Source organism: Ornithodoros turicata, unplaced genomic scaffold (assembly GCF_037126465.1).
Source record: "Ornithodoros turicata isolate Travis unplaced genomic scaffold, ASM3712646v1 Chromosome12, whole genome shotgun sequence".
Taxonomy (NCBI): Eukaryota; Metazoa; Arthropoda; class Arachnida; order Ixodida; family Argasidae; genus Ornithodoros; species Ornithodoros turicata.
The window spans coordinates 4453216-4480009 of NW_026999301.1; the positions used below are offsets into that span (position 1 = coordinate 4453216).

General features: G+C 45.2%; 2 protein-coding genes and 2 long non-coding RNA genes across 5 annotated transcripts; 3 read left to right on the top strand and 1 right to left on the bottom strand.

Moving 5' to 3' along the window:
- Positions 1–3573: 3573 nt before the first annotated feature.
- LOC135371757 (uncharacterized) lies at positions 3574–5841 on the top strand. Its single transcript, XR_010415716.1, has 3 exons — positions 3574–3601; positions 3725–3843; positions 4827–5841. It is a non-coding gene; the product is annotated as an uncharacterized LOC135371757 (long non-coding RNA).
- A 3829-nt stretch (positions 5842–9670) lies between these two features.
- LOC135371674 (uncharacterized) lies at positions 9671–22822 on the top strand. 2 transcript variants are annotated; one of them, XM_064605649.1, is made up of 12 exons: positions 9671–10339; positions 10415–10619; positions 10987–11103; positions 11166–11249; positions 11513–11587; positions 11672–11775; positions 14257–14375; positions 15344–15494; positions 19435–19608; positions 19948–20082; positions 20224–20388; positions 22207–22822. In XM_064605649.1, the coding sequence occupies exons 2-12, from the start codon at positions 10460–10462 to the stop codon at positions 22537–22539; spliced, it is 1617 nt and encodes a 538-aa protein (XP_064461719.1). In that variant the 5' UTR covers positions 9671–10339; positions 10415–10459; the 3' UTR covers positions 22540–22822. The 2 variants fall into 2 exon arrangements, with proteins under 2 accessions (XP_064461719.1, XP_064461721.1); XM_064605651.1 differs by having other exon boundaries at positions 11196–11249.
- A 1814-nt stretch (positions 22823–24636) lies between these two features.
- Positions 24637–25573, top strand: LOC135371651 (uncharacterized). The gene is made up of 3 exons (XR_010415675.1): positions 24637–24689; positions 24764–24810; positions 24895–25573. It is a non-coding gene; the product is annotated as an uncharacterized LOC135371651 (long non-coding RNA).
- Positions 25574–25834: 261 nt separating this feature from the next.
- LOC135371639 (uncharacterized) lies at positions 25835–26305 on the bottom strand. Its single transcript, XM_064605627.1, has one exon. It carries the CDS (start codon positions 26303–26305, stop codon positions 25835–25837), a length of 471 nt encoding a protein of 156 aa, XP_064461697.1.
- Between the last annotated feature and the right edge of the window lie 489 nt (positions 26306–26794).

Sequence of the window (26794 nt, forward strand, 5' to 3'; positions counted from 1 at the left end):
CGGGATCCCAGTGTGGCTGGGGACCCAGCAGAGACAGATTGAAAAGCCTCGGGAACAAAGTTGGGTCGCAAGCGCTCGTACTCGCTTGACGAGGTGATTCTTGCTGTCATAGCATGAAAGCAGCGCACGCACAGAGCTTAGCGAATCGGAATAAATCACTGAATTTTGAAGGTCGTTTTGTTGAATGTGCCGCAGAGCCAGGAGAATCGCGTAAAGCTCTGCGGTGAAAACTGTGGCGTTCGTGTTCAGGCGTGCCGTCATAATAGAATCACCTTCAAGGGCAACGGCTGCCACACCATTGCTTACTTTAGTCCCATTAGTGTAGATTGCATGGTGGTTCCCGATGTTACGGTGAATCTCCAGGAATTCCTGGAGAATGACAGTGTGTGCAGTGGATTGTTTGTCAAACTGTGTCATTTTTAAATTGGATTGTATGAGATGTCTCTGCCAAGGCGCAGCATCGAGGACTGCCTGCTGCAGGGGAACGCCAAAGGGACTGAATCCCAGACGGGAACTCGCCGCCTGCACGCGAAGCGGAAACGAGGGTACAACAGAGGGCTTTGCAAGGAAGAGTCGCTCCAGAGCGGGGTTCACACTAGAGTGTACAACTGGGTCATCGCACTGGCATCTGTACTTTAGCGCAGCCTTCACATGCTCAAATTTTCTCCGTCTCTCGAGCGACCATTCATTGCCCTCAACATACAAACTCTTCACAGGGGACATCCGGAAGGCACCAGTGGCAAGTCGGATGCCTTCGTGGTGGATGGGGTCCAACACCTTCAATGCCGAAGGCTGCGCCGAGCCATACACGACACTCCCGTACTCAATTACTGATCGCACAACCGAGTGAGAGACCCGCAACAGTGTGACTGTGTCGGCTCCCCACGATCGATGGGATGAAACTTTGAGTATGTTGGAGGATTTTAGGCACTTCTGTTTTATATAGTTTATGTGTGGCACAAAAGACAGCTTCTTGTCAAACACCACCCCCAGAAATTTTTGCTCATCAGAAACTGGTAGTGTGTTGCCACCGAGGAGCAGCGAGGGCTCAGCAAATGTGCCTCGCCTCCTAGTAAAGACAACACACGCTGTCTTTTGCGCGGAAAACCTGAAGCAGTTTTCATCAGCCCACTTAGAAAGACGGTTGATCATGAGCTGCACTTGCCTTTCAGCTGTTGAAAGACTTGATGCTGAGTAGGAAACCTGGACATCGTCTACGTAATGGGAGTACTGGACGCCAGGTGGGATGGCTCTCGTTATCGAGTTCATTTTCACAACGAATAGCGTAACGCTGAGCACAGACCCCTGTGGAACCCCATTCTCTCGTACAAAGACGAGAGTGTGCCCAGACGGACAAGTGGAGCCCAGACGGACACGAAACTTTCGATCCCTGAGGAAATTCTCAATGCACCTGTATATGCACCCTGTGATACCACATGCGTGTAGATCCTGCAGAATCCCGAAGCGCCATGTGGTATCGTTCGCCTTTGCGAGATCAAAAAACACGGATACGCAGAACTGCCTACGAACAAAAGCCTCTCTGATTTTTGATTCTAGGTGGAGTAGGTTGTCCTGGGTGCTCCGGCCGGAACGAAAACCACTTTGGTGTTTGTCAAAGATGCCTGTCTCTTCCAAAACATATACGAGCCTTGCATTTACCATGCGCTCGAAAGTCTTCCCAAGGCAGCTGGTTAATGCGATGGGGCGATAACTAATAGCAGCAGACGGGTCTTTCCCTGGCTTGAGAACCGGAACCACTTCGGCTAGCTTCCAGGACGACGGAAGAGTTCTTTCTCTCCACACACGGTTAAAAAAGTGGAGTAAGATTTGTTGCGACTGGGGTGTTAAATGCCGCAACATGTCATAGTGTATGCCGTCAGGGCCAGGTGCAGTGTTCTTTCTTGCCTGCAAGGCTCTCTGAAGTTCATGTGCGTTAAAGGGTACATTGTAAGGTGCTGTATCTTGTTTAGGTTGTTTAAAGGTCAGATATGCCGATTTTGAAGTGCCGCAGAACTGAGCGATACTCGCGCTGTGTGTTCATTACCTGACACTGAATATGTGTGCGAAATATCTTGCTCCAACAATTCGTAGTTTTTTAGAAAACAGTTTTTTTAGTTCCCACGCCCGGCCGTCAGACCGTCGGCAAACCCTGCGCACGGGCGCACCGACGTCACTGCTCTCGGTTTATCTGTCTTTGGCTTGGCGTGGACTCTTGGCTTGGCCGCTTGGCTTCTTTCGTTTCGTCCTCTGTGTATCGTACCAATGCCGTACATAAGCGAACAGCTGTTATGTTATTGCTAAGCCGGAAACAAAGCATGTGAATATTTTTTTTTTTGCACGGCGTCGTTTGGAAAGTGCACTTCCTTGTTCTGACCTTGCCTTTTATGGTTGATTGATTGATTGATTATGTGTTTAATGGCACAAAGGCAACAAAGGCCATAGAGCGCCAAAACTATGCTGAGTGTGTCGGAGACGATTATGGGAAAGATGATGTGAGAGAGGGTGTGGTAGTTAAAACCTATCTACAGGTATGAGCGATGATTGATTGATCGACCAGGATAAGAGAGAGGGGGATGACGATAGCAAGTGAGCATGGCAGTTAAAAGCTATCTACAAGTGTGACAATGAGATATTTACATGAGGAGTTCGGTGATAATGGATAATGGATGGTGGATGGATAAAAGCGGAGCAATGCTTATCATCTACATCTGACTAAGAAACCCACACGTGGTCAAAAATTTGATTACGTTATCAAACGGCACAAGAGGGGTGTCACCCAGTAGAAGGGCTGGGTGGAGTGGGACATGGTATCTGTAGAATGCGGTGAAATACTGTTGGCGTTGGTGTTCGAAGTGAGGGCAGGATGCCAGTACGTGCAAGACAGTCAAGCTGTCACCGCAGTGCGCACAAGCTGGCGGATCCTGACCTCTGAGTAGGTGGTGATGCGTGAGCCATGTGTGTCCAATCCTCAATCTCGCGTAAAGAACTTCGGATGATCTGTTGATGTGTTCAGTCCGATGCGGGGGAGAAACGTGTGGCCTTTTATGGGCTGGAGCGATATGCCACGGCGAAGTTGTCGAAGATGCGACGGTGCTACGTGCTACGCTGTTAGAACAATTCATCGGAGCATTCAAGTGTTACCTTTTATAAGCTGCCAAAAGACCAAGCAGTGCGAAGCTCTTGGCTGACAGTGGTGCCTGCTAATTTCCACTGCAAGGATTTCGTCAACGAATGTTATCATAGGTTACGCGCGACGCCAGAGGCAATTTGGAATATCGGCACGAAATCGTCGGATGAAAATCTGAGGTGCCCGACGCACAACATTTTGAACGTGCCACGGAGGATCAAGGCAAAAAACGAGAGCAAAAAAGGTAAGTCGAGGTTCAGATACAAAAAATAGCAAGCCTAATGAGTCGATTGTGCAGCTGTCCTACTGCGCTTACTCTGATATAACCACGATTAACAACACAATAGTATTGATAATCTAACTTCTGAATTGTCACAGGTGCACGCTGAAGGCGGAAATGAAGCATGATCTGGCTTGCATCTGGTGCATGAAGAAATTGCTTGCACGTTAGTTGCAGTCTACCTCCACCAACAGGTACGACAGTGTGATGTTATAATTTGAGTATTCACCTATGTTCAACTTTTCATGTGCACTCGCATGCAGACATCTTGACACCACTTTTAAATCTGCCCTCAAAGTTACAACCTGTGCTTTCAGGGTGGAAAACAAAGGTCGCCATTCCGATTAGCTGCTATCTCCCAGTTCAAGCACTTTTGCTGTCTGGACACTGGTTCCTGTGGATGGGCTGTTACAAGCTTCACTGTCTGATATAGAAGGTACGTTACATTAGTTCAGTTAATTTGTCTTTTGCACATTTTCGTTACTGTTAGTTGGATTACTGTTGGACATACAATCCTTTGACACACAGAAGCTGATGTCGCCTCTGATAACGTTTTAGAATTTTCAGTGTCATCAACGTCCATTGAGGAAGGTACCTTTACTATCTGTGAACCTTTAATTGAAGAATAGCCCAGAATTCATGTTAACATTGTCTACTCTTATTAATTCACTGTCTGTGTTCTGAGAGCTTAGAAAAATCGAAACTATTTATTTGTCACAACTTCACACTGGATGTGGTACTGGCTTGACATGTAAGCTAAAATACCTGGATTCTACAATAATTGTGTTGAACTTGGTGCATTACCGTGGGCAATGCCACATTCACTACATTTTTAGTGGGTCTGGTGCACAAATACTGTGTGCATACTGCATATATACATACTGTTTGATAGGCAAAAATACCTGAGCAGTGCTGTGTAGTCTTTTTACCCAAAGCCCATACTCTTACTGCAAAGTCACAGTACGTAGAACAGCAATGTGCAGGTATGCTGCGATAGAGATTCACAACAGAAAGAAGACTGTTGAGAGCATCTAAATTTTAATGGGACGAGACTTTCGTGCACAAGGCTGCTCTTGTTAATGTCTAGCATGAAGTTACAAACTCCCAGAATATATAAAACATGTTGTAATGTAGAGAGCGAGGGTTGCTACAGACATAAAAATAATTACACAATCATATATAATAAAATAAAAAGGGGGTACAACTCCCCCCTCAACTCAACTTGACAGCTCAATAACTCTACTTATTCTCTACCTTACAACATGTCATATATTCTGGAATTTTGTAACTTGATGTTAGACCTCAAGAAGTACAGCCTTCCGTGCGAAAGTCTTCTTTCTGTTGTGCACAATCATTATACAGTAAATACGACTATCCATTTCTTGTCATTAAATGCTTTTTCTTTCTTTTTTTCTGCAGTGATGAGCATCCATAAGGACACATGGCAGAAAGGGAGTCTCTTTGAGATGACAAACCCTCATCACCTCATGAGGATACAATGGTTGACGAATGGTTCTCAAGTACATCGAAACTTCAACAAATAATTCATGAAAAAGCCAGTCAGTGCTAGCACCAGGAATTGAACGTGGACCGTCCTGCTACCAGTCAGAGATGTTACATTTCAGGCGCTCATTGACTTTTGGTGAATTACTTGTTGACTTTGTCCCAAGGTGGAGCTCGCCACAGCTCATTTGTCTATCTGTTAATGTTGTGGCGTGTGTTGCGTTTTTCTCTTTGTGTGTTCCAGACTCAGAACGGTTAATTTGGATCAGGTCAGGTACGTTTCATTTAGACATGGCAAACATAAAGTGGTGTTTCTCAACACAACTTAGCAGTGGCCTTCATGCATTACTGCCACGACCATTAAGCGTGAATGGAAGGCTGCACATTATGCATGATGTAAAACCCCAAGACTAGGAACACGAAGGGACAAACACAAACACGTCCCTTTGTGTTCCCTAGTCTCGGGGTTTTACATATGCATCATCTTCACCAGCTCACTTGCTTCCTAGCCATTTTTTCTGCACATTATGTTCACTCTACTTCTATCGTGTGCTATGTAATCTTGTTCAAGTTCTGTCAAACGACGTGTAATGCTATAAAAAAATTCAGTACACTGTTTATGTGGGTTGAATGGTAGCGCATAAATGCAGAAAGGGAACTGTCATGTTATGGAAAGTGTTTACGTATTGTACATTTAACTACTAATTTTATTGGTTAGCTTTCGCCGGCATATGATGTCAAGCCATGTTATATTAATTTGGAACATGTTCTTCTTAGTAGCCAGAGCAGCTGACACACATTGAGAACATAGGCCGTGTGTGTTTGTCTTTTCCACCGCAGCCCTTGGGTTTCCTCCCTGATGGCTACACATGTCAGGGATAGGTTTCAGAACCGGTAGTTCCCGCCAAGTGTGAATTACTTTTCAGGGGATCATCACGCTAGCAGATGAAACATATCGTTTAAATTATTTGCAGGACAGGAATTGCGTAGCTTCACACAAATACTACTACTACGACGTAAGAGTGGTTTCAAATCTAGCTTTTTTGTGTTCCTGACATTATCGCACGAGATGTAGTATCCACTATGATCCTTTATATGAGGGGTATGTACAGTGCAATCAACAGATGCTATTTACAAATCTGTGTTTTCTACTGTGTTGAAATGGGGTAGTTTGTATCTGAGAGATATAATGAAACACAGGCAGCCAAGGACAGACTTTTGATGCCCTCGAGAAACATGGCAACACATTGCAGGGATTCTGGATGCTGCATAAATTTCCAGAACACACAGCTCAAGGCAGCAGTTAAATAACAAGTGGTTACAGAAATACAAGACAGTTGCACGTGTAAGCAGTCTGCTGTTGGATTTGCTTCTGTCTGAGATACGTTATCTCAAAGGGAACACACGGACACACCCCGAATGATACTAGGGCTGCCTGTGAAATAGAATGAGGAGAGGGGAAGATATATAACCCTTTTTTCTTGTCTGTTATTCTATTGGTTAACTTGACATTTGCTTAGCAGCATATATGTGTATATTCCAGAGTCTGCTATTAAAGATATCAGTTGAGAGCTAGCAGTCGCATTGCAGATGTCTCATCCTGTCCTTGGCTGCTTGTGTTTCACTGTGGCCATGCTTGCTATTGCAAAAACAGAAAACAAAAAAGACAATAGAAAAACACGAAAAGAGCGACCTAAAAAGCTGCCTGTGCTAGTGCTCACATGGAGGGAATGCAATGAGGGGGCATGTTCCATTCATGAACTGTGCATAGTAGTACATATCACAACGACAACCGATTATTCAGATTTTTTTTTAAGTACTTTGTTTTTTTTTTAGCTTTGTTTGCACAGTCTATTATTGGAGCTTTATGTGACTCCCCTCTTGAGATACTTTAAGATTGCTGATGCTGTGCAGTTTGTTAATTTTGAAACTGTACTGTGCTGAGGTACAAAAACAGAATTGTCATATCTGCATTTGAGCACATAGGAATAATTTGTAAGTACTTTCCTTGTTGACATTAATATTTGCACCAGGTCACAACATTGTTGATTGATGGGAAATGTAAATAAATATATTGATTTCCTTGCCAAACAATGCACAAATGTCTTCTTTTCTAGTGAGATATTCGCTGTTGACCAGAAATAAATGTGGAAAAGTTAAAGGGGCACAATGATGGTAGAGTCTAGCATTGCTTTTTGCCACTTCACATATATTCACTGTTGTTCGTGTGCACATGTAGGAATAGGAAGGTAGAGCATGCGCATAAAAAATTTCGTGTGCAGCCACACATATGGTTCAGAAGATTAATTAGATGATGTCCAAGCATATATAATTGTGCTTCATGTGCAATGGGTATGCTAATGGATTGCTTCCATGAAGCCTTTTCATTTATTCTTTGTAAATTCTTTTTATAAATTTTATTTTTATTTTATATAAATTTCATATTACATATTGTATACTTATATTTTTATAAATTAAAAACTCAAATTACACGGCCCCTGTAAGTGTGCCCTTTTTAAATGGTTTGGTAACGTGTCTCAAACTGTAAAGGTAAGAGGCCATCGAGAATGCTGCAGACAAGGTTGCAACTTACATATTGCTTATCATGTCCTACATACAAAGTGATTTGTACAATAATTCCTGAGCACGGAATTAATTCCGAGGATGGCCAGTGATGTCACCCGGGACGACAAGTCACATAATTGCCTCTAACACTTTTACACCCCATGGGCTGAGTTGTGAATTGAAAGAGCACTCTACAGAAGGATAAGGTGCACCTGATTTCTAGTATATATGCTATGCTCTAACTGTTCAGACACCACATTTCTAAAAACACAATTTCTAAGTGGCAATATGTGCTCTGGTACTTCTTTTGCGTCTGCATAGTGTGCAACCACATGGCTACTGGAGCTTTCGTGTGCATGTTTTTGTGCGACGGTGTTCATTACAAACAATATCCAGATGTTAGACATAAAATGCAGTAGTTTGTAGCGTGCCACACAACGCAGCGTGGGGGTGTGATTCAAAGATAGCTTCTGGAAAATGCACAGAATCCCACAAAAAGTTTAAAATGTGATTTGTATTTCGTTTTACGTCTCTCGTCGTTACATACCATCGTCGACGCTGTTGCACATTGATAAATCGTACGTAAAACTTGTCCCGTAGTAGTATGCGGTTTCTCAAATACACAGCACACTTTTTGTCCTGCAGGAATAAAACGCTGTCGGCATTTTCTTGTTAACACGGCTGTCGAAACGTCAGTCTCTACAATGGGCAAGTGCTGTAAAGGGGCTAACGCAGACGAGACTTGATACAAATTGTACGTGCTCACAAAACACAAACGACGAATTCCAGTCACAGCATCGCACAGAGGTTGGTTCGCGAATGAGTTCGCAGCTGCTGCACTGTTTACTTATCGCGGAACGGTGGAACCCGGCTGTCCGCCATCCTCAAGCACAGATACGTGAAGCCGCGAGAAGCCGTAGCTGAAATCCACTGGCAAGTACGAAGGCGCGTACACGTCACAATGCCCGTTCGGGTGCATCTACGTCATAAAAATGGCTGCGCCCATGTGTGTTTCGGAATGAATTATCTATTTTTTTGACATGGTACTGTACCGAACTGAGAGAATGAAGGTGCATTTTGGGGAGAGCTGGATGTGGGCTTTCAGAATATCACAACCGTTTCGACTATTTGGGATATCGGCATAGCTGACCTTTAATGATGCGTTTTTCAGCAGCAGTTTTGTGTGACAGGAAACGCTGGCTGTAATGCGAGGAGCTAGACACGTGTTCAGAGTGTCCGCCAAGTACGTTAGCCTGTTCCTCCAAGGACGTACAGGGAACGCCATTCTGTGAAAGGCAAGGCACTGTAAACCCTTTGTATTTCCCGGAGATCTTATTGATACGGTCCCACACAACTTTGGCTGGAGTTCGCGAGTTCAATGTGCCCACAAACTCCTTCCACGAGTTGCGCTTGCCCTCCTCCCTTGTGCGTTTGGCTGCAGCATCCTTTTGTATTGCATCATGTTGTCAACTGTCGGGTATCTGGATATAGTCCAATTGCCGGGAGTAGACATCTTTACTAGTTTCAACCGCACCGGCTTTCAACAAACATAACAAAATACAGTTAACGTTTCGGGTCCCATTCGGGACCCATCATCAGAATGACGCTGTCCTGGTCGTCACCGGGTATTTACGTAGAAGAGGAGCGTAGCATTCTGGGAGGGGGCCTGGTTGTCGATTGATAGCTTCTTTTGCTTTCTTTATGTGCCATGACTCCAGCTGTCTCCTCACCCCCCATTTGTTCTTTTTCGCCAGAATGCATGGGTTGTCCAGGTCTAACACGTGTCCTGTTTTGCGCGCGTGTTCACACAGTTCTGTTGGGTTTGTTGCTGATTTCTCTATATCTTTCTTGTGTTCCTTCATTCTTGTTCGTGTCTTCCTTCCTGTTTCTCAGATGTACACGGCAGGGTAATCTTGACAAGATACCTTGTATACAACGCCTCGTTCTTCTTCCGGTGGTGTTCTGTCCTTGGGGTGGCTTAGTACGTTCCTCAGTGTTGTCGTGGGCTTAAATGCAGTTTTAATGTTCACCTGGGAGAGCACCCGTCTAATTGGTTCTGACACACCCTTCAGGTAGGGGATGGTGACGTACATGGGTCTTTCTTGACTACTTTCCGCCTGTTCCGGGCGTGTATTCATCATTCGGTGGTATGTATCACAGATAAATTGCTCGGGGTACACTCTAAATCGGCCCCCCGTTGGGTACCGCACGTGTACCGGCCCTGTAGTACCAGGCGCCACCGCAAAAGGTACACAACTGACACGCGAACACGAAGGGAACTTTGCAACGGGTACAGAGCCGCATGCACAAAAGAAGTTTCCAAGCTTCTAAGTCCATGGGGTACAAGTCAGGTACCGGGCGTTGTACCCGCTGAGTGAGGCATGTACCTGCTAAATGAAACGGGAGAGCGGCCCTTCTGTACCTGATGAAGATGACAAAATTTTCGTCGATCTGTAATGCGCGAGTGACACGGCCTACAAACAACGAAACAACGTGTGAACTGCGTGCGGTTTCGGATTAGATTTTCTCGGCGGAACCGGATGACGACTGCGGAGTAGGAAAGCTTTCCTGGCTTTCCTACCTCCACGGAGCCCACAAACCTTTTTATACTGCGACATTACTTTTAATTTGCTTTTCTAATTTGTTTTTCTGGAATTGCCTGACGACGTATGCTGACTGTGTCGAAAGTAATAAAATCGTTTATGCGGCCTATCGTCTCACGTCCGTGCGTCCGTCGTGGTTTCACGTTTCGCATGCGTTCCGCGGTTTCGTCTGCCGTCGTTTTGCTTTGTGTGAAGCAGAGGATCTGCCTTATTGGCTTCCCCCATCGGCAGTCTTAGCCCACACATGTTAATGGTATTCAGGTGAGTGAGTGTAAAGCTTATCTACGCCATGAGGGATTCCTAGGAGCATTTTCGGGACACGTAGTTTCCATTTAGCGTTCGTGACGCATCTTACGTCCGAGACGCCCTGGACCTCATACAATGAGCACGAACAAGGACGTAAGAGGCACCGTCCGGGGTGCGTGCACAACCTGTGAGTGCACATCATTCATGAGGAGCACTGAGCTGTGGACGTCAGGGCCTTTCCCGCCAGGATGGTGCGAATATTGTGGACACTCCCCTGTGTCTCACGTCGCGGTTGGTGAGTAGTCTTGAAAGTGAATTGTCGTAGAGAAGACCTCAAAGTGGGGGTTCAAGGTTATAAACAGTGATGAGCAGCAGTTCAACTGCATGTAGTTAAACTACTAGTTAGAATACTCTTTAGGTAATTACATGCTAGCAGCTACTTAATCGAAAGTAAATGAAAGCTTGTTAAATACTGTAATCTAACTACTGAGTTTGTGCTATTTCATTATTTTATAATGAAAAAGTAGTTTCAATTGCTTTCAAATTAAGTTGGTAGTTTTAGGCCACATATCAACAGTGGGTAATAAGTATGTTTCTGCTACAGCTACAGGCTGTGTATGATGAGCTCACCCGCCACTGCATAATTAAAGTATCTGTTTCAGACATATTTGCAAGCACAGAACGCACCCAGCGAACAGAGTCCACATTAGAGTTGATCACTTCAGGGCGAAGACAACCAGACCTGCCTTTTTCTGCTCACTCTGTTCTAAACACTTCAGGTAAAGGAGTGATATATCATAACTGTTTTGTTCTGTGAAAATTAAACTAAACACAAATTTAGCCTCTGCTGAGGTTACATCTGTTTTTGCAGGAAGTCAGAGTTCCACCACAGAAGAACCATGTCAGGGCCCAACGGCTGCAGCAGGTTTGTCCAGCATTCTGTAGATAAATAGGCGTTTAGTTTCCTTACGACAAGGAGTAATATTCCACCGCTTCAAAAATTTGCCAAGGCCCGAGTAGCCTGCTTTTTTTTACCGATAAGTGATGTCAAGGTATCACAGCCATACCATGTGTGTGAAATTTTTCAGCCATGTTTTCGAAGTAAAAAAAAAAAAGAACTGCGCCACAGATAGCCAGCGGCTGACTTTGGTGCGTAGATGGTGCTCTAATGAGTGGTCTATTTCGCAGGAACTGCAGGTTGCACATCTGCTATCAGAACTGGTGGTGGTAATATGATGGTGGATGACAGCTCGGGTATGGCAGGTATGTATGTGAACTTTTGCTACCTGCTTTCACAAGCAAAAATCAGTGCTATATACTTACAACATAAACTTGTCGTACTTGCAGAAATGCCAAGCACTTCTCAGGAGCATCCCCTTGGAACATCATCGATACTGCAGGCGGTTGAAAATGTTTGTCGTGCCGCGGTAGAACAGTCCTCCAGAGAAAAGGTGCTGAACACTTGTGGATACTGTGGATTCTCTACGACAAACTATCAGCGTTTCAGGGTGCACTCCAAAAATTGCTCAGAGTGTAGTCGCACCTCATTTATTTGCTCGCACTGCCATAGCAGCATACGGTACGCTAAACGTTTTAAGGAACATGTAGCTGTGTGCCGTGCAATGGTGCCTGCATCGCCCCTATCCGCAAGGACTGATGCTCCAGTCTTAAATTTAGAATTTGGCACATCTGATGTATGTGACAGTCAAAGTAGCCCTCCAGGTCATGACAGCTCAAACACTGCTGAGAATATTCTATGTGATGACGTTGAGTCACTTCTTCTAGACCTCTGTCGCAACTTAGAGGGGAACCATCGTTCATCAAAGAAAGCCATTGATGCAGTTGTAGTATCTGTAGCAAGTATCATGGCTTTTTGTAGTATTCCTTGTGAGCTATCTTCACTGTCTTGCGACAAGCATAGAAAACGTGAGTACATCAGACGTGGCATCTATGTTCAACCAGAACAGGTTATTTTACCGGATGGGAAAAAAGCATATTATGTCCCTGTCAGCCAGCTGCTTTGTAACTTGTTAAAGCATCCTGATTTGTATGGTTGGTTGTCGCAAAATAGCGAAATTAGTCCTACTGGTATTCTGAAAGACTTTCATGATGGCTTGCGGGTGAAGTCGCATCCTGCCCTGCTGGGGAAAGAACGTAACACCCTCAAGATGCTGCTGTACTGTGACGACATTGAAGTAGCAAATCCATTAGGAATGAAAAGAGGAAACAGAGGAAAACTGACAATATTTTACATAATTTTTGCAAATATGCCACCTTTTGTGCGGTCCCAAGTGTCAAATATATTCCTGCTTGCTATTGGCAATGCGAAAAGCTTGAAATCCACAGCGGCTAAGGAAGTGCTTCTTGCGGAATGCATTGAGACCGTAAACCGTTTGTCATCAGAGGGAATGACTTTTGTTACCGTGAGAGGTGCGGAACTGTTTAACGGAGCAGTTATTGCACTGATGGGCGACAGCCTTGCCTGTCATAATATTGCAGGCTTTAAGGAGTCTTTTGGGCCAAATGTGCAGTTAAGTTGTCGACGATGCAAAGTGCCCTCTTCTGAAATTACGGGGTACAGCTACCACACACAATGTCCACTAAGGACAGACAGTGAGGTGCATCAACAAGTTGACCAGCTCAAAAGTGCATCAACAGAAGGTGAACGCAAAAAGCTTTCTGCCACATTTGGTCTAAACGGTGACTCTGTTTTGAACAGGTTTCAGCACTTTTCACTGACAGGTGACATTTTGTTTGATCCCATGCACATCCTGTTAGAAGGAATTGTCATTAGGGAAGTGTCTCTCTTCTTCAGGTTTTGTGTACGAACTGCTTGCCTGTTCACGCGTAGGACTCTAAATGACTGTCTGCAGAAGTTCAAGTTTCATTCTAGTGTTAGCTCTAGCGATCACCCACGTGCACTTGAGGCTGACCTTTCTTTAGTCACGTCAGCAAGTGCAGCCTTGGTGCTCATTTTGCATCTTCCCTTTTTGCTAGATGACCTTGTACCTGAAGGTACACATGCATCATGTCTTGTGCTGCTGTGTCAGATCGTTCAGGTGTGCTTCTCACCAGTCATGACCGTCGACTGCTTAAGTGATTTAGAAACAGCAGTGGCAGATCACAGTAATCTGTTCATTGAATGTTATGGTGCATCCAATTTTATCCCAAAGATGCACATGCTGGTGCACCTAGTAGAGCAAGTCAGACAATTTGGACCACTAAAGCATCACTCAACAATGAGCTGTGAGACGACAAATTCTATCCCAAAATCGAAGAAGTTCAGTAACTTTAAGAACCTGCCATACTCTGTTAGTGAGCTTTACCAAGTGCACTCATCTGTGGCTCTGTGGAATAGTTCTGGTGCACCAAAGAAGGGTTACTGTATCAAGCAAGATGTTGAGCAGCTGACAGTTCCTGTGTCTGTAAATGAGCAGATGGTCTCAGCAGGCATGCCAGCTGAGTTACTTGGTGCCGATGTGATGGGTGCATTTAGCACGGTGATCAACAACGTTGATATCAGAGTAGGAGATATTCTGATTGCTAGTTCCCCAACAGCAGAAATCCGGTTTGTGAAAGTAGTGCAGGTGTTACGTGGTGACAGAGATCAGTACCTCCTCACAAAACTGATGGTGCAAAAGGAGTTTAAACGTAAAATCAATGCGTTTGTTCTTCAACTCACAGAACACAATATAATCGTGCATCCTGGCAAGCTTCTGTACCCCTGGCCGTGTTTTTCTTACAACCGGAACCTTGAAGTCATTTGCATACCCAGATGTTTACATTTTGTGCCTTAAGCCACCCTGTGAGTGGTTGACAATTTCGGCAACAGTTAAGAATATACTATACTCATATTAAAATATCGCTGTGTAGTCTGTTTTACGTGTTTGACTGTTTCTTTTTTCTTCTTTTCTCTTTATTGCCGCCCACAGTTTACGTTGCCAGAGTTTTCACCCATGGTGCAACCCCTTCTTAAAGGAAAATCTCTGTCCGAGAAGATGGAAAAAATGCTTCAGCAGCAACTCCAAGATGAGCTTATAGAATACCTAGAGTGAGTATTAATTAGAAAAATTACTGTAGAAGTGGTTTTTTCGCGCGGAATTATTTTTCGCGTTTTTCGCGCACACCTCCAAAATCGCGAATTTAAGTTCCCGCGAATAACTCTGGCCATATGAGGGCGAAAATCGTTCGGCGTTCGACGCTATACCGCGACTACCAGACCCTTTCTACTCCATGTAGCGTAGGCAGTTTAAGCAAGCGCAGAAGATTGATTTATCCCATCAGGCAAGATGAAATGAAATGAAAATTCATCATGCTTTTGTTACTCCTATAAACGCTTTGCACTATACATGCAATATACCACTATACCACGAAGCCAGAACATGCCTTTCCCCGCATTCTCAAAACCAGCTTGAATGATAGTACCACATCTCAACCGAACTGGTCAGTGCCCCGAGTGATAATTAATAAGAACTGCTAAAATAAACTGGCTAACTTGCACGCGGCCAGTACTATGGCCTCCTACGGGGCCTTTCCTCCCATCTCTGTGAGGAGAAGAAAGGAATAGACCTAGAATGCCGCAATCCACGTGAACAACGGATGTCTTAGTACGTGCCGAAATATGCCCGAGTATTGACGGCGGCACGATATGCAAGAGCAAAGCACTCCCGGAAACCGGTGTCGCGAATTTAAGTTCTCGCGAATCAATCCACAAAGCAGCTCTGCTCGAAAACGCGAAAATATTTTCCACGCGGAAAAAACCACTTCTACAGTAACTGCTTGCACCAGACTAACAATATTGAAGAGCTTGAAGATATCTGTCAGTGTTTGAGACCGAAACAAACCCTTCTGCCTTTGTGTTCTTGTTTTTCAGCTTCTTATATGAGTAAGTGGCTGTGCTGTGGCTTCCGCCGATATGCATGAGGCACAATATTAGAGCAAGATTGTGGGATAAAATTTTTGGGATTAGACTGACATGTGAATAATGTGGGCATACGTTGTGATGCTCTTTCATCCCAGTGAGAATCAACTCATAATAAATGAAGCACCATGGCAGTTGAGAGAGCAATATAAAGCACTTGGGCGGTGCCTGCTGAAGTGTCACCCATGCATACTGTGGCCTAGCGCCAAACCTGGCTCGAAAGCGGAGAGGAATGCAAAGTACTGTTGGGTGAGTCTTCGTTTCTGCAGCGTAATCAATACCAGAGTAGAGTTGCACAGGAATGGGCAGTCTCACAAAAGTGTTTTGGGACAGAAGAGCAGTAGTATAACTATGTCCGCGGCACCCAGATGCAAGAGGCCCCTGTGGCCCTCCTCACTCGGGCCCCCTTCCTTTGCCTTTCATGAATGCAAGCTCGACTGTCACGCAGCAAATATATGAGGCTGAGTCAGAGGGTCAGATGTGTTACACAGCAGCGGTGCAACTCAGTAGGGAGCCTCCATGCGCGTCCCCTTTTCAGGGAGGCGACAACTCCGTCGTCTGCTACGAGCGCCGGCATCTTGACTCCCACATCGCATTGGGCGTCAGCGGCGGGGTTGCGTTTGTCTCGATTTTTCGCGACAGGAAGAGGGTAAAAGCGGAATGAAGGATACTGGCGTAGCGAAACTGTCATATATGCTAGTAGAGCTGGTCATGGGTTGTAAAATATGTTGTTAATGCTTTGTAACGTTTGTCTAAAGTCATCACTGCACCTGCACATGCAGTCGTGTATCGACCAACGATTTACAATAGTAAACATGGGAATGTGTATAGACAACAGAAATATGTTAATTGCAAGCAGATTTTATTACAACATCTCATTCAATAAAATAGAATAGAAATAGAAAAAAATGGAAATTAGGTCGCATTGGTGCCGTTTTGCTTGAGGACGACGTTGTTTTACCAACATGTGCTCCTGTCGCAAGTGCACCCTCAATCGGAGTTGTACAAATTTGTACACGATTACATGATATAGTTCTTTGTGTTGGTCACAAGCCGGATTATTGTCCACGTTATTATGAATCAGTGGCGTATCTAGGGTGTGGCAGGTGTGGACAGGTGCCATGGGCGCCAGGTGAACAGGGGCGCCATTATGTGGTCGGGTGTGAATGTGCCAGGTCGGGCACTCAACCTGGCACATTCATAAATGATCTAAAGCACCCGCCAGTGTGCGGACCACACGAAAACGCATCCCCAAGGACATCATGTTAACCATGTTGCTATGGGCGCCGGTAGCTCTAGATACGCCACTGTTATGAATAAAAGTCGACACAGTCTTGAAAGGTGAGTGCATCGCATAAATGCGTTTCGAAGCAGATATCGCCCTGAATGCCTCTTCACATTGCATTGTACGAAGAAATGTGCTACGCTGCACGGTGCCCGAAATATACCGAAGATTCATTGCACCACGTACGTGTTCACGAAGCTCCATGAGCTTGTTGTGGCTTTCCGGAGACTTAACGTAATTTAATTTAATTTAACGTAAACGACCACTGAGCAATACCGGAATACACGGTACACACTGTACGCTGCAAAGGTGCTTGCTTACATCGCACACGTACGAGCTCCTTGTTGGTTCCCGTTCTGCTATCTTTACTTGCGCGAGCCAAACATCTTTCCGCTTTTTTGATGCTGGGACGCGATACAAATGCGCACCTTTCGGAGAGTGGGCACACAACACCCTGGCATTTTGCTGCACGACGTATCATGCGAGCAACGCGCATTGTAGATCTCCGCGCACGCTGGTCTTCGTCCACCAACCGAATGTATTTGCTCAATCAAAAAGGAACTGCTCAAACAAGAGCAAACGCTGGTTCGCGACCTAGCTCTTTAGCCGACAGATCAACGACCTCATACCAACAATACGGAGATGAACTGAGCCCTAGCAGTGGTTCTCAAAGAAATAGAGGAAAGAAAGGAGGACCACTTTCATGCGTAAATTCCAATGCAAAAGAACTGTGACCCGAACGTGGTACACGCAGAAAAAATGGGTCGGAACACTGGTACCCGAGGAAATGACTCGTGGAACGACCGATTTCAGCAGTAATAGAGGAAGTTCTGACACGCTTGTTGCACGCTGGATTTAAAATTCCGGAGGGATGTGCTGCGATATTTGTTCCCAAAACATACAATGACGTTAAGGTACAGAAGAAATGCAATCACTTGCGTGTACATGTGCCGGATGGCCGCTCGAACGCGCAAAATACACAGCAGGCAATGGTCAGCGCGTAGCAAGTTGGGAGTCAAAATGCGCGCTCCGCACGAGGGCGAGGAGGAAAGGCGGCGTTGGCACGGTTAAAGGGTGTCTCCTCCCTGAAAAGCGGAGAAGCCGCAGCAACCCATGGAGGCTCCCTACAACTCAGTTGGAAATAGCGCCATCTAATCTAACAAAGTAATCATGCTGCTCCTGATTACAGACCTTTCAAGTGGTATGCAGTTTGCATCAGATCATGCAATATCTTTCTCTCCGTTTTTTTTTTTTTTTTGCAAGGTTTGGCTTGGTGTGATCCCGATATATCTGCAAACACTGCTTTTGTTCTGCTGTGTCAGCGTTCGACGCCAGCTATGTTCGGCAGGAAACATGCGGCTTCTACAACAACAAAACAGCTGCAGAAGCATTCTCGAAATGAGGCTTTAGTTGGAAAAAGGCATACGACAGAGCCTTCTGCTATGAGGTCCCGTTGCAGATGGGACTACAAAACGGACTAGAGGCAACTTACCGCGGTCTCTCACGGGTCCGTGTGTGTCCTAATTCCGGCTCACTATGATCCACATTAATGTAACGCAACGAAAAAAAGTAAAAAGAAGGATACAACGAAAAAAAATAATGGCCGTAGGATTCGAACCCATGAACGTTCACACCACCAAAGAACCGTCGCGCTGTACCACTACGCTACGACCATAACACGTTCGGTTTTCATAGGGATGACCACGAAGGGAGAGCAGTAGGAACAGGTGTTGAATGTGAGCTCTAGGGACATAGTTGTGAGATTACCGTTGCTTTAGCTTCGTCCTGGGATAGGGTCAAGCCCGCATGTGTACGCTGCGTCGAATTCTAACTGTGTATAACCTATCATCCAGTCTGACGGGTATAAGGGACCGTTCACCGGCTAGATCCCAACGTTCGGGTGATCGGTGCCGTCCTGCTGAGGGCTAGAAATTTCCTTCGAAAATCTGTAGCTCTTTATTGGTCACCTCGATGCAAGAATGGCTGAAGCATTTATGTTATCTGCTAAATTATTGCCTCAAATACATAACATTACAAATCAGCAGATGTTTTTGCTCCCCTCTTTCCCGTGGTTACATGTGGGACAAATCGTAACGCAGTCTTGTGTTTTGTGCTTTACACCGCTTCTCTGCCTTGCATTTTGTTCGTTTTTGTTTTTTTTGTCGTTTTTTGGGATATTATCGTTGCACACTGCTCAGTTTGGAGTAACTCGAAGTAGCAGAGTGAGAGATGGGAGGCGGCCATCTTGTTGGCCAGTTGAGCACTGAACCACGGACAGTGAGCTCAGTCAAGAACCAACAACGGTTGCAACTCGACCACGGTTGGCGCAGTGGCGTAACAGCCCCAACCATGGTGGAACTCAACTGCGTTCAGGTCAACCGTGATCGAAACGGCTAGTGTAGCAGGGTTATTATTCCGCATAATGTGATTCCACAGTAGCCCCACTTTGCCAAATGGTGCTCCCCCGTCCCCCACTTTTTACACATCAATCAGGATCATGAAAAATGGGAATAGGCGGACTGGGATGAAACCGTTTCTAGTGATGCACCCTGTATATCTGGTCCTTTGTCATTACTGTAACAATAATGGAATTTCCTTGTTCCTACCAGCAGGCCAAAAATCTATATGAAGTGAGGTGGGGAGGTTTCGCCAATTAAACAATTTATCGGAAGTAAGAAATGAAGGAAGTTCAGTGCAGTTGTAAGGTTAATTTATATATAACCAAGTAGACGTCCTTGGGGGAGGGCGGTGGGCTTATGGGCCGCACGGCAGGTATTGAGGCTATGTGGTTCCCCTCGGGCCCGGCGTTTGAAACCCCTCTTTCAGAGCATCATCAATGTTTCCAAATGCTACATATTGTCCTCTGCTGTCTTGCCCCCTTTAATGTACGCTGTTTTCTTCCAGAGTGTATTCATGCACCGGCTATCGCTCAAGCGAAAGATACGGCGGCTAAGGGCAAAGTGGAGCAAGAACATGGCTGGGGTAGATACCCAGTGTCCTTCGACAGAGAACAGCATGCACGCTGTAGAAATTCTTGGGACAGCCATGAGCTGTAACGAGGCACAGAATGAGCTGAATGTGAGTGCTGTCAAGATCTTCATGATGGGAATTGGATGATCTTTGTTGTATTTTTGTGATAGTGACGCGGACGTGATGGCATCGGGTCGAATATCAATGCGGGAGCTTAAATCTACTAATTACTATTGATATAATCAATTTCCCCTAGGACAGGTGGAAACACAGAATAGAACATCAGAAGCCAGATGATGTGGCAGTAATCCCGTCTTCCTCTTCCTAATTCCATCCTATCTAAAAATACCATCTTGCTCCTAATTTGGGACTAGTCCTTTTCTATGGATGTGTACGTGTTGCTTGGGTGACTGTTCCCACAACCGATGGCAGCATTATTTTTTGCAGGTACTGGCAAGCTTCGAACACGGAACAGTAAGCTTCAACCTGGCACGCTTGAAACAACTGTTGCGTCTATCCTATGAAGTGAGAAGACTTGAATACCCTGAGAGACTGCCAGTGTACTTCTTAAACGAGGATGCGGTATGTGCCTTAGCCAACTGGAACTTGAAAATACCTTGCACAATTACACACGTGAAAAGCTGATCTTGAGCACATATTGAATGCACGCCAAGTGTGGTGAATTTGCATATGAGGTCGAAGCTTATGGTCCCCTGCTTTCAGCTCTGCGTTGAAGCTGAACTAAGGTTCCAGCTCTCGATCGAAGAAATGGTGGCGAAGTTGAACCATGTACGTCAAGAGTTCATTATGGAGCATGGTGGAGAAAGCTTTGCAGACATAGACTGCTACCTACGGTCCAGGAAGTGCAAAACTGCACTCATCACACTTGTATGTTAATTTTTCCTGAATTTGTATGGGGGCCACCATAATCAAAGCCTCACAGGCAATAGTGGTACAGGTGCAAAAAGGGCAATTTGAGAAAGTAAGCATTAATGCATTCAGGTCATTGCAGAAAATATTTGTCGGTTAGTATTGTTGTGACAAAATCCACCATCATGACAAAAATAGGGCGGGAAATTTTCATGTTCTAATTTCTTATCCTCTGGATTGCGTGTTTATAAGTTTGCTTCTTAGCATTGTTTGTCGGATGGGAATAATATTGGTATACAGAAACTTTAAAAACTTGAGACCATGAAAAATTGCTAAAGATCTGTGAAGAAATGTACCAAAATATTCCACCCACATTAGCATGTATTTCAAACATGAACTGATTTCCCCAGTTTTACCTAAAGCACCTATGCTTCGTAAAAGTAGCGCATACCTTTGAGGATCGCCGCTTTTCTCCTCCCTCACGTGGTCTACTGCGTCTCGCCTTTTTCATTGGCCTTTCGCTATCACGTGGTGCGGAGCCTCCTTCGGGGCCGCCATTCCTGCTGCAGAAAGGCGTAGGGAGTACCGGTCCAGGGCTCTACCAATTGAGCTAAGCTAACACACCTCCCCAGCGACTTCTAAGGGCACGTCATCTGAAGGGACAAATCAACCACTCTCTCTCACTCATTCCCCTTTCACTCTTGACTTCCATCTTTAATCGTTAATTTCTTAGGCAATTTGGGGCCTTGTATGCATTTGTCTATTCTATGTTGTTCCAGCCTCAGAACTTCAGTTCTCTCATGCTGTGTGGATTGAGCGGCTTTTGAATACGTTAAAGCATGGCAGGCCGTACAAAATTTTGAGATAGTTCGAATTAACCCAAAGTATGGCTTATCGGAGCTTTAATAAAGCACGACCTAACTTACTTAAGCAATGTTCTACGACAGCTACTCCTACATCTATTCTTATTACATCGATAGGTCCCTACTATGGGAAAGAGAGGTTTTATTTTTCAGAGTAATGTGCTTTCTGAAACGACAAACTGAGAAGCAAAAGGGGTAAAGGGCGTCCTATCAGTCGTATTTTTTTAATGAGAAGTTTGTAAAAATTGATAAGTAATCCCCTAACGGTCATCACCTACAACGCGAGTGGTGCCTCACTACAATGTATCGGCTCACTGCCACAGACAAGTGAGTGCTTTATTTCATGCGTTTAATTATTTTTCCCTTGACACTTCATTTTTCATAGAGGGACTAAATTTGACGAGGTCATTCAATGAAGACATATCCAGAACGCGCAAACAAAGCAAACAGTAATGTTCTGCTTGCCTGAACACGGCTATAACATGGCTGTCGTCTGCTACGGTGCAGCAATCCAGGCAGTGCCACTGTCGAGGTGAAGGGAGAGAAGCGTGTACGGGGGGAGAGGGAAGGAGGAGTTGTCGCTACTTTTAGTATTCAGGGACTTCAGTTTTACGCTATGAATTTCTAAAAAAATAAAACCCAAAAACCTCTGGCTGTATTTCTGATATACAGGGTGTCCAGCATAACTATAAAAGTGACGTCGCAAACAGAGCTATCGAAAGGAAACTAATGTCTTTTCCACAACACTTGTCTTGCAAAGAGGCATGTCTCACAATGGAGCACCTGTTTGCAACACAGTCCTTGTGACAAAGGCACCAGTTTTTCTTTGACAGCTCTGGTTCAGACAAACCTCTTCTATAGTTACTCTGGATAGCCCGTACGTAGTTGGCCATAACTAGGTAAGCTGATGTGGTAGCTACTGTGGTGACTGTACATTTGCATGATTGGTTAATTCACATTTACCATCACGCAGGAGGACGTAAATGAAGGTCAGCGTGTGCCAGGTCCCAGCCTATCCTTCACTGCGAAGAAGGAAATCCGCACAAGGCATGAAGCGATCGACCTCAGCAGTAGCTGCAGTATGGAGAAAGCACTCATTCTTGTACTCTGTGTGTACTATGTGAAAAACCTCAGCTACCCTCAAGCTTATGGCCAAACGCTGGGTCTCCTTCAAACCGTGCTAGTGAAGGACTCTTATTTCAACGCTGCTCTGCAGACAAAACGCCTTGCTATGTTGCTGAAGCATCTCGGTGTGTCCCGTCAGGAACCGCAAAAAGCTCAAAGCCTGCTTTCACTTATCCGCTAGTCTTCCCACATTGCCATAACATAGAGATGACGTAGTGGATGACTGGGCTTCTTGTGGTTTTCCCGCTGATATAAGCGTAGTACAAAGCCAACAAGCCTTCCTAACAGCTGTCTTACTGACATCACTAGAAGCTGCTGGCGACATTTCATTTTACCTTGAATGCATATTCGTTGAAAGTGTTAAAGCCAAGAGGGACATAAACAACAGGGCACGCTTTCAGCAGCTGTTTTATGCGCTGTCACAGTGGCTTAAATACATGTCAACCACTCTGTTTTTTCTCGCAGCGTCAGAGACGGTTAGTGGATCTCATCTTGTAATCTCAAACACTCGTCGTATTTTACGCCCACAGTGAGGAACCAAAGACTGCAATTTTCGGTTCACGGCTTCTGGTCTGCTCATCAAAGTGCCTGTTCCTTGTGTCCCTTTTAGCTCCTTTGTTTAATGTAACTGATATATATATGAGGGTCATTTCATAAATAACGCACAGTAATTTCTTAACGGCAGGCAGTTTTTCACTTGAGTACTCCCTTTTCCCAGTCAGTCTATGTAGCATTCCTGCTGTGCGATTACTGTGTCCCAAAATAGAGGAACGTTTTCTATTCCGCTGAGAGGGGCGCATTTGTTGAGTGTCCTTACACCTCAGGTAAACACTCGCTTCCTATACTGTAGTGTCCTCCAGGGATGGAAAACGTCCACTTATCAGCTCCCTCAACTTTGGGTAGCAGGCCGAAACTTGGTGGGCTTGGGTTGAGGTGAGCATGAGGTTATCTGTGATCTAGTTGCTGAGTAAGTACGAGTGGGGGCTGTTACCTCACCTGGACTGCAGCCAAGACGCAAGTCGATCAGACTTCGGCCTGTTCCCCAAGTTGAAAGAATCAATGTGTGGGCAACGTTTTTGTTCGCTAGTGGAGCCTAACAGAGTGTGTACCCAAGATATAAGAGCACCCAGCAAAAGTGCAGCTCTCATTGGGATAGAAATGCATCCTCGACGTTGAGACGCAGCAGTCGCATAGCATCCAGGGATACTACAAATTTGGACTGTGAAAAGGTATTGCTCGGGTGAAACATTGCCAGCCAGTAGCAAATTATGGTACATTAGTTATGAAATGACCCTCGTATTTGGTATAACAGTGTTGTTTGATACAAATGTTACGGTTAATATATTTGTGGCTGTGCACAAGGCAGCCCGTTATTTATTTTTGCGCAAGGTGCAGTGCAATATTTTCAAATATGTTTGTAGCCAACAAAGTCTAAGTGAGTGCAGTTAGGCTCCACCAATATGGCACTCCGTTTTTGGGATAATTTGTGGTATTGATATCACTTGAGGTTCGCGGCTAAGATATTGCATTGATGTCTTGGATGTTCCGTAGGATTGAAGTTCAATTCATTCTTGTTACATATAGTCAACTCGTACAAAGCTCTCATTGTAAACAGTACACAAAATAAATGGTCACACTGTCCAGTGTTGTTTGTGTGTGCTTGAAGCTTTCTCCTACTTTGTGGAGCTGCCTCACAGTCATTTCGCTATCAGAAACACAAGGGAATTAAGTGGCTGAGGGAACATAACTGTTGTGGAAGTCACCAAGTCATCCTTTCAAGTTTTTTGTCTTTTTTTTCTACGCTTGCATTTCCCATAGTCTGTAAGCAACGTGAGGGTCCACTAAGGTGTCATACTTTGGTTTGTTGACAACACAACAAGATCTTGTGCACATCAGGGCAGGATTTGAGTATTTATGGCAAGGAAGAAGTCACGCCAATACTTTTTTCTTTGCCCCTCCCAGCCCCAGTTGTTAATATGTAGTAGCAGAGACATGCTGAACACATTGACCTTCGTATATAATGGGTGTTTATTTTTGGAAAATGCGCGCTCCACAAGGAGAGCAATAAAAGGATACAGGGCGCCTCTTTCCTGCTACATGAGCTACAAACAGGCACTATATCAACCGTAACAGGTTTGTAACTGAAGTTTACCACAAAGACAGCCTCTGGTTTCCCTTTATTGCTCTTTGTGAAGCGCTCTCTCTCCAGGAATAAACACGCCAGCGCCGGTCGGTAATCATGATCATCATCATCATCATCATCATCATCACAGGCGGACAAAGGAGCAAGGCTTAGCTCGGTGTGTCAGCTAAGTAGCAGTTCGGGAACTGGTAAGGACAAAACTGGGTACCATTGTGACTCGATGTGTCATTGAGCATATGGAAATTAACTTCTACTGTTGTAGTACCCCGCAGGTCGGCACGTTAAGTGGGTGGCAGTTCGGGAGCCGAGGTAAAGACGAAATATGACTGTTGTGAGTCGACGATTCATTGACCGTACGAAAATTGACCTCCACTTTCTATGTTATACCCACAGAGGCGTGTTAGGTAAGTGGCAGTGCGGGAACCGAGGTAAGCACAAAATTGGGTACCGTCGTGACTGGACGACGTTTCACTGAGCGTACAAAGATCGGCGAGTTAGGTAAGCGGCAGTTCAGGAACCAAGGTAAGGACAAAACTTAATGCCGTTGTAACTTTTTTCACTGAGCGCATGAAAATCAACTTCAAATACTGTGATACCCACAGCATACTGCAGTTTCGGACAGAGGTAAGTTATTGACGTAGCAGATTGTGCGAGCTAAAGCAATGCGAACTTCTATGTGTATTTGCAGAGTGATGGCAAAAAGAACGGTAAGCGGATGGGCGAAGCAGCTTGCTATACAGAGTTGGAATGTTAACTATTTTTTTCTTTTCAGAGAGACTGCTGGTCCAGGCAGTCATCCAGGCGCACTGTCACTTCTTGACATGCGCTACGGAATTACTTCACAACCCGCACCCGGACACAGTTTGCCGTCAATGTACAGTGACTTATCGACGTGTGGCCTGCCTTGCACTGAACGCTTGTTCGTTTTGTTCTTGCCTGTTGTATGACTCCAAACTCCACAGTAACTATGTTGTGTTGTGCGCGGCTACTGTGTGTTTGCTGCTGGATATCATTAAAGGTATGTGCGGTATGTGGATGTAATAAAATGTTGGATGGCGCAGTCTGTCTGTGTGGCGACCCGGCTATCTAGACTACGTGTTTTATTATTATTATTATTCCCCGTCTGCTTGGAGCTCGGATTGGCACGACCGAGCAAGGGCGAGCAAACATGTTTGCTTGTCCTTGCTCGGTCGTGCCAATCCGGGCTGCGAGTCGACCGGGAATCGCGCATGCTACCTTTATGTACCCTATTAATAAAAGGGTGCGCTGTACCCCATCATCGCGGCTTCTGCTATGAGGTTCGCTGTACCGCGTAAATAATGAGGTACATTTTTTAAAAAATGTACCTCTTGTTGAGGCGGTACAGAAGCGTTACCGGGTTTAGAGTGTATGCCCTTCTTCGTAGATCCGCTTTGGCCTTTGTTATTTCTTCTTGTCTTGTCTGATGATCTGAAGGGATCTTCATGGCACGTGAAAGCAGGGAACGAACAACCGATCGCTTGTGTTCAAGAGGGTGCCCCGAACCATAATGCAGGACCTGACCTGTGCCGCACGGTTTTCTGTAAACCGAGGTCTTCAAGTTTCCGCACGGGTCTCTTTGCACGAGGACATCCAAGAAGGCGATCTTTTTCTCTTTCTCCTCCTCGCACGTGAACTGGATGTTAGGATGAATGCTGTTCAGCTTGTCAAAGAATGTGTTGGTGAAATTCTTCTTAATAATCACAAATGTGTCGTCAACATAACGTCTGTAAAAGGTGATGAATTGTCCTGCGTCCTCTAAGGCCTTGTCTTCAACAAACTCCATGACTAAGTTGGCAATGGTCGTTGAAATTGGGCTATTGGGGGATGTCAAAATCTGAACATCCCCACAAACGGATGTGTGCATTAAAATCCCCCAGAATGAATGGGGCTGCCAGCTGGTCTAAGAGATCTTCGATATCCTGTCGCTGCACGTCTGCTGCAGGAGGAAGATATATTGAGCAGAGCGTAAGTGGTGTAGAGAGATTCAATCGAACAGCCACAGCTTCCAATGTTGTTGTCAACGGCACCTCAACTGCAGCAACAGACCGGGGTGCTAGAATCGCCACTCCACCTGAGGATCGCGAAACCACAGGGCGATCCCTCCTAAACACTTGGTATTGTTGGAACGGATGTGTGTGTCCAGAGTTCAAATACGTCTCTTGGAGGGAGAGGCCAATTGGCCTGTGCGCCTCCAGGAGGTCACGCACATCATCAACATTTGGAAGCACTCCCCTGCAGTTCCACTGCATGAAAATCTTTTGCGTATTCAGCA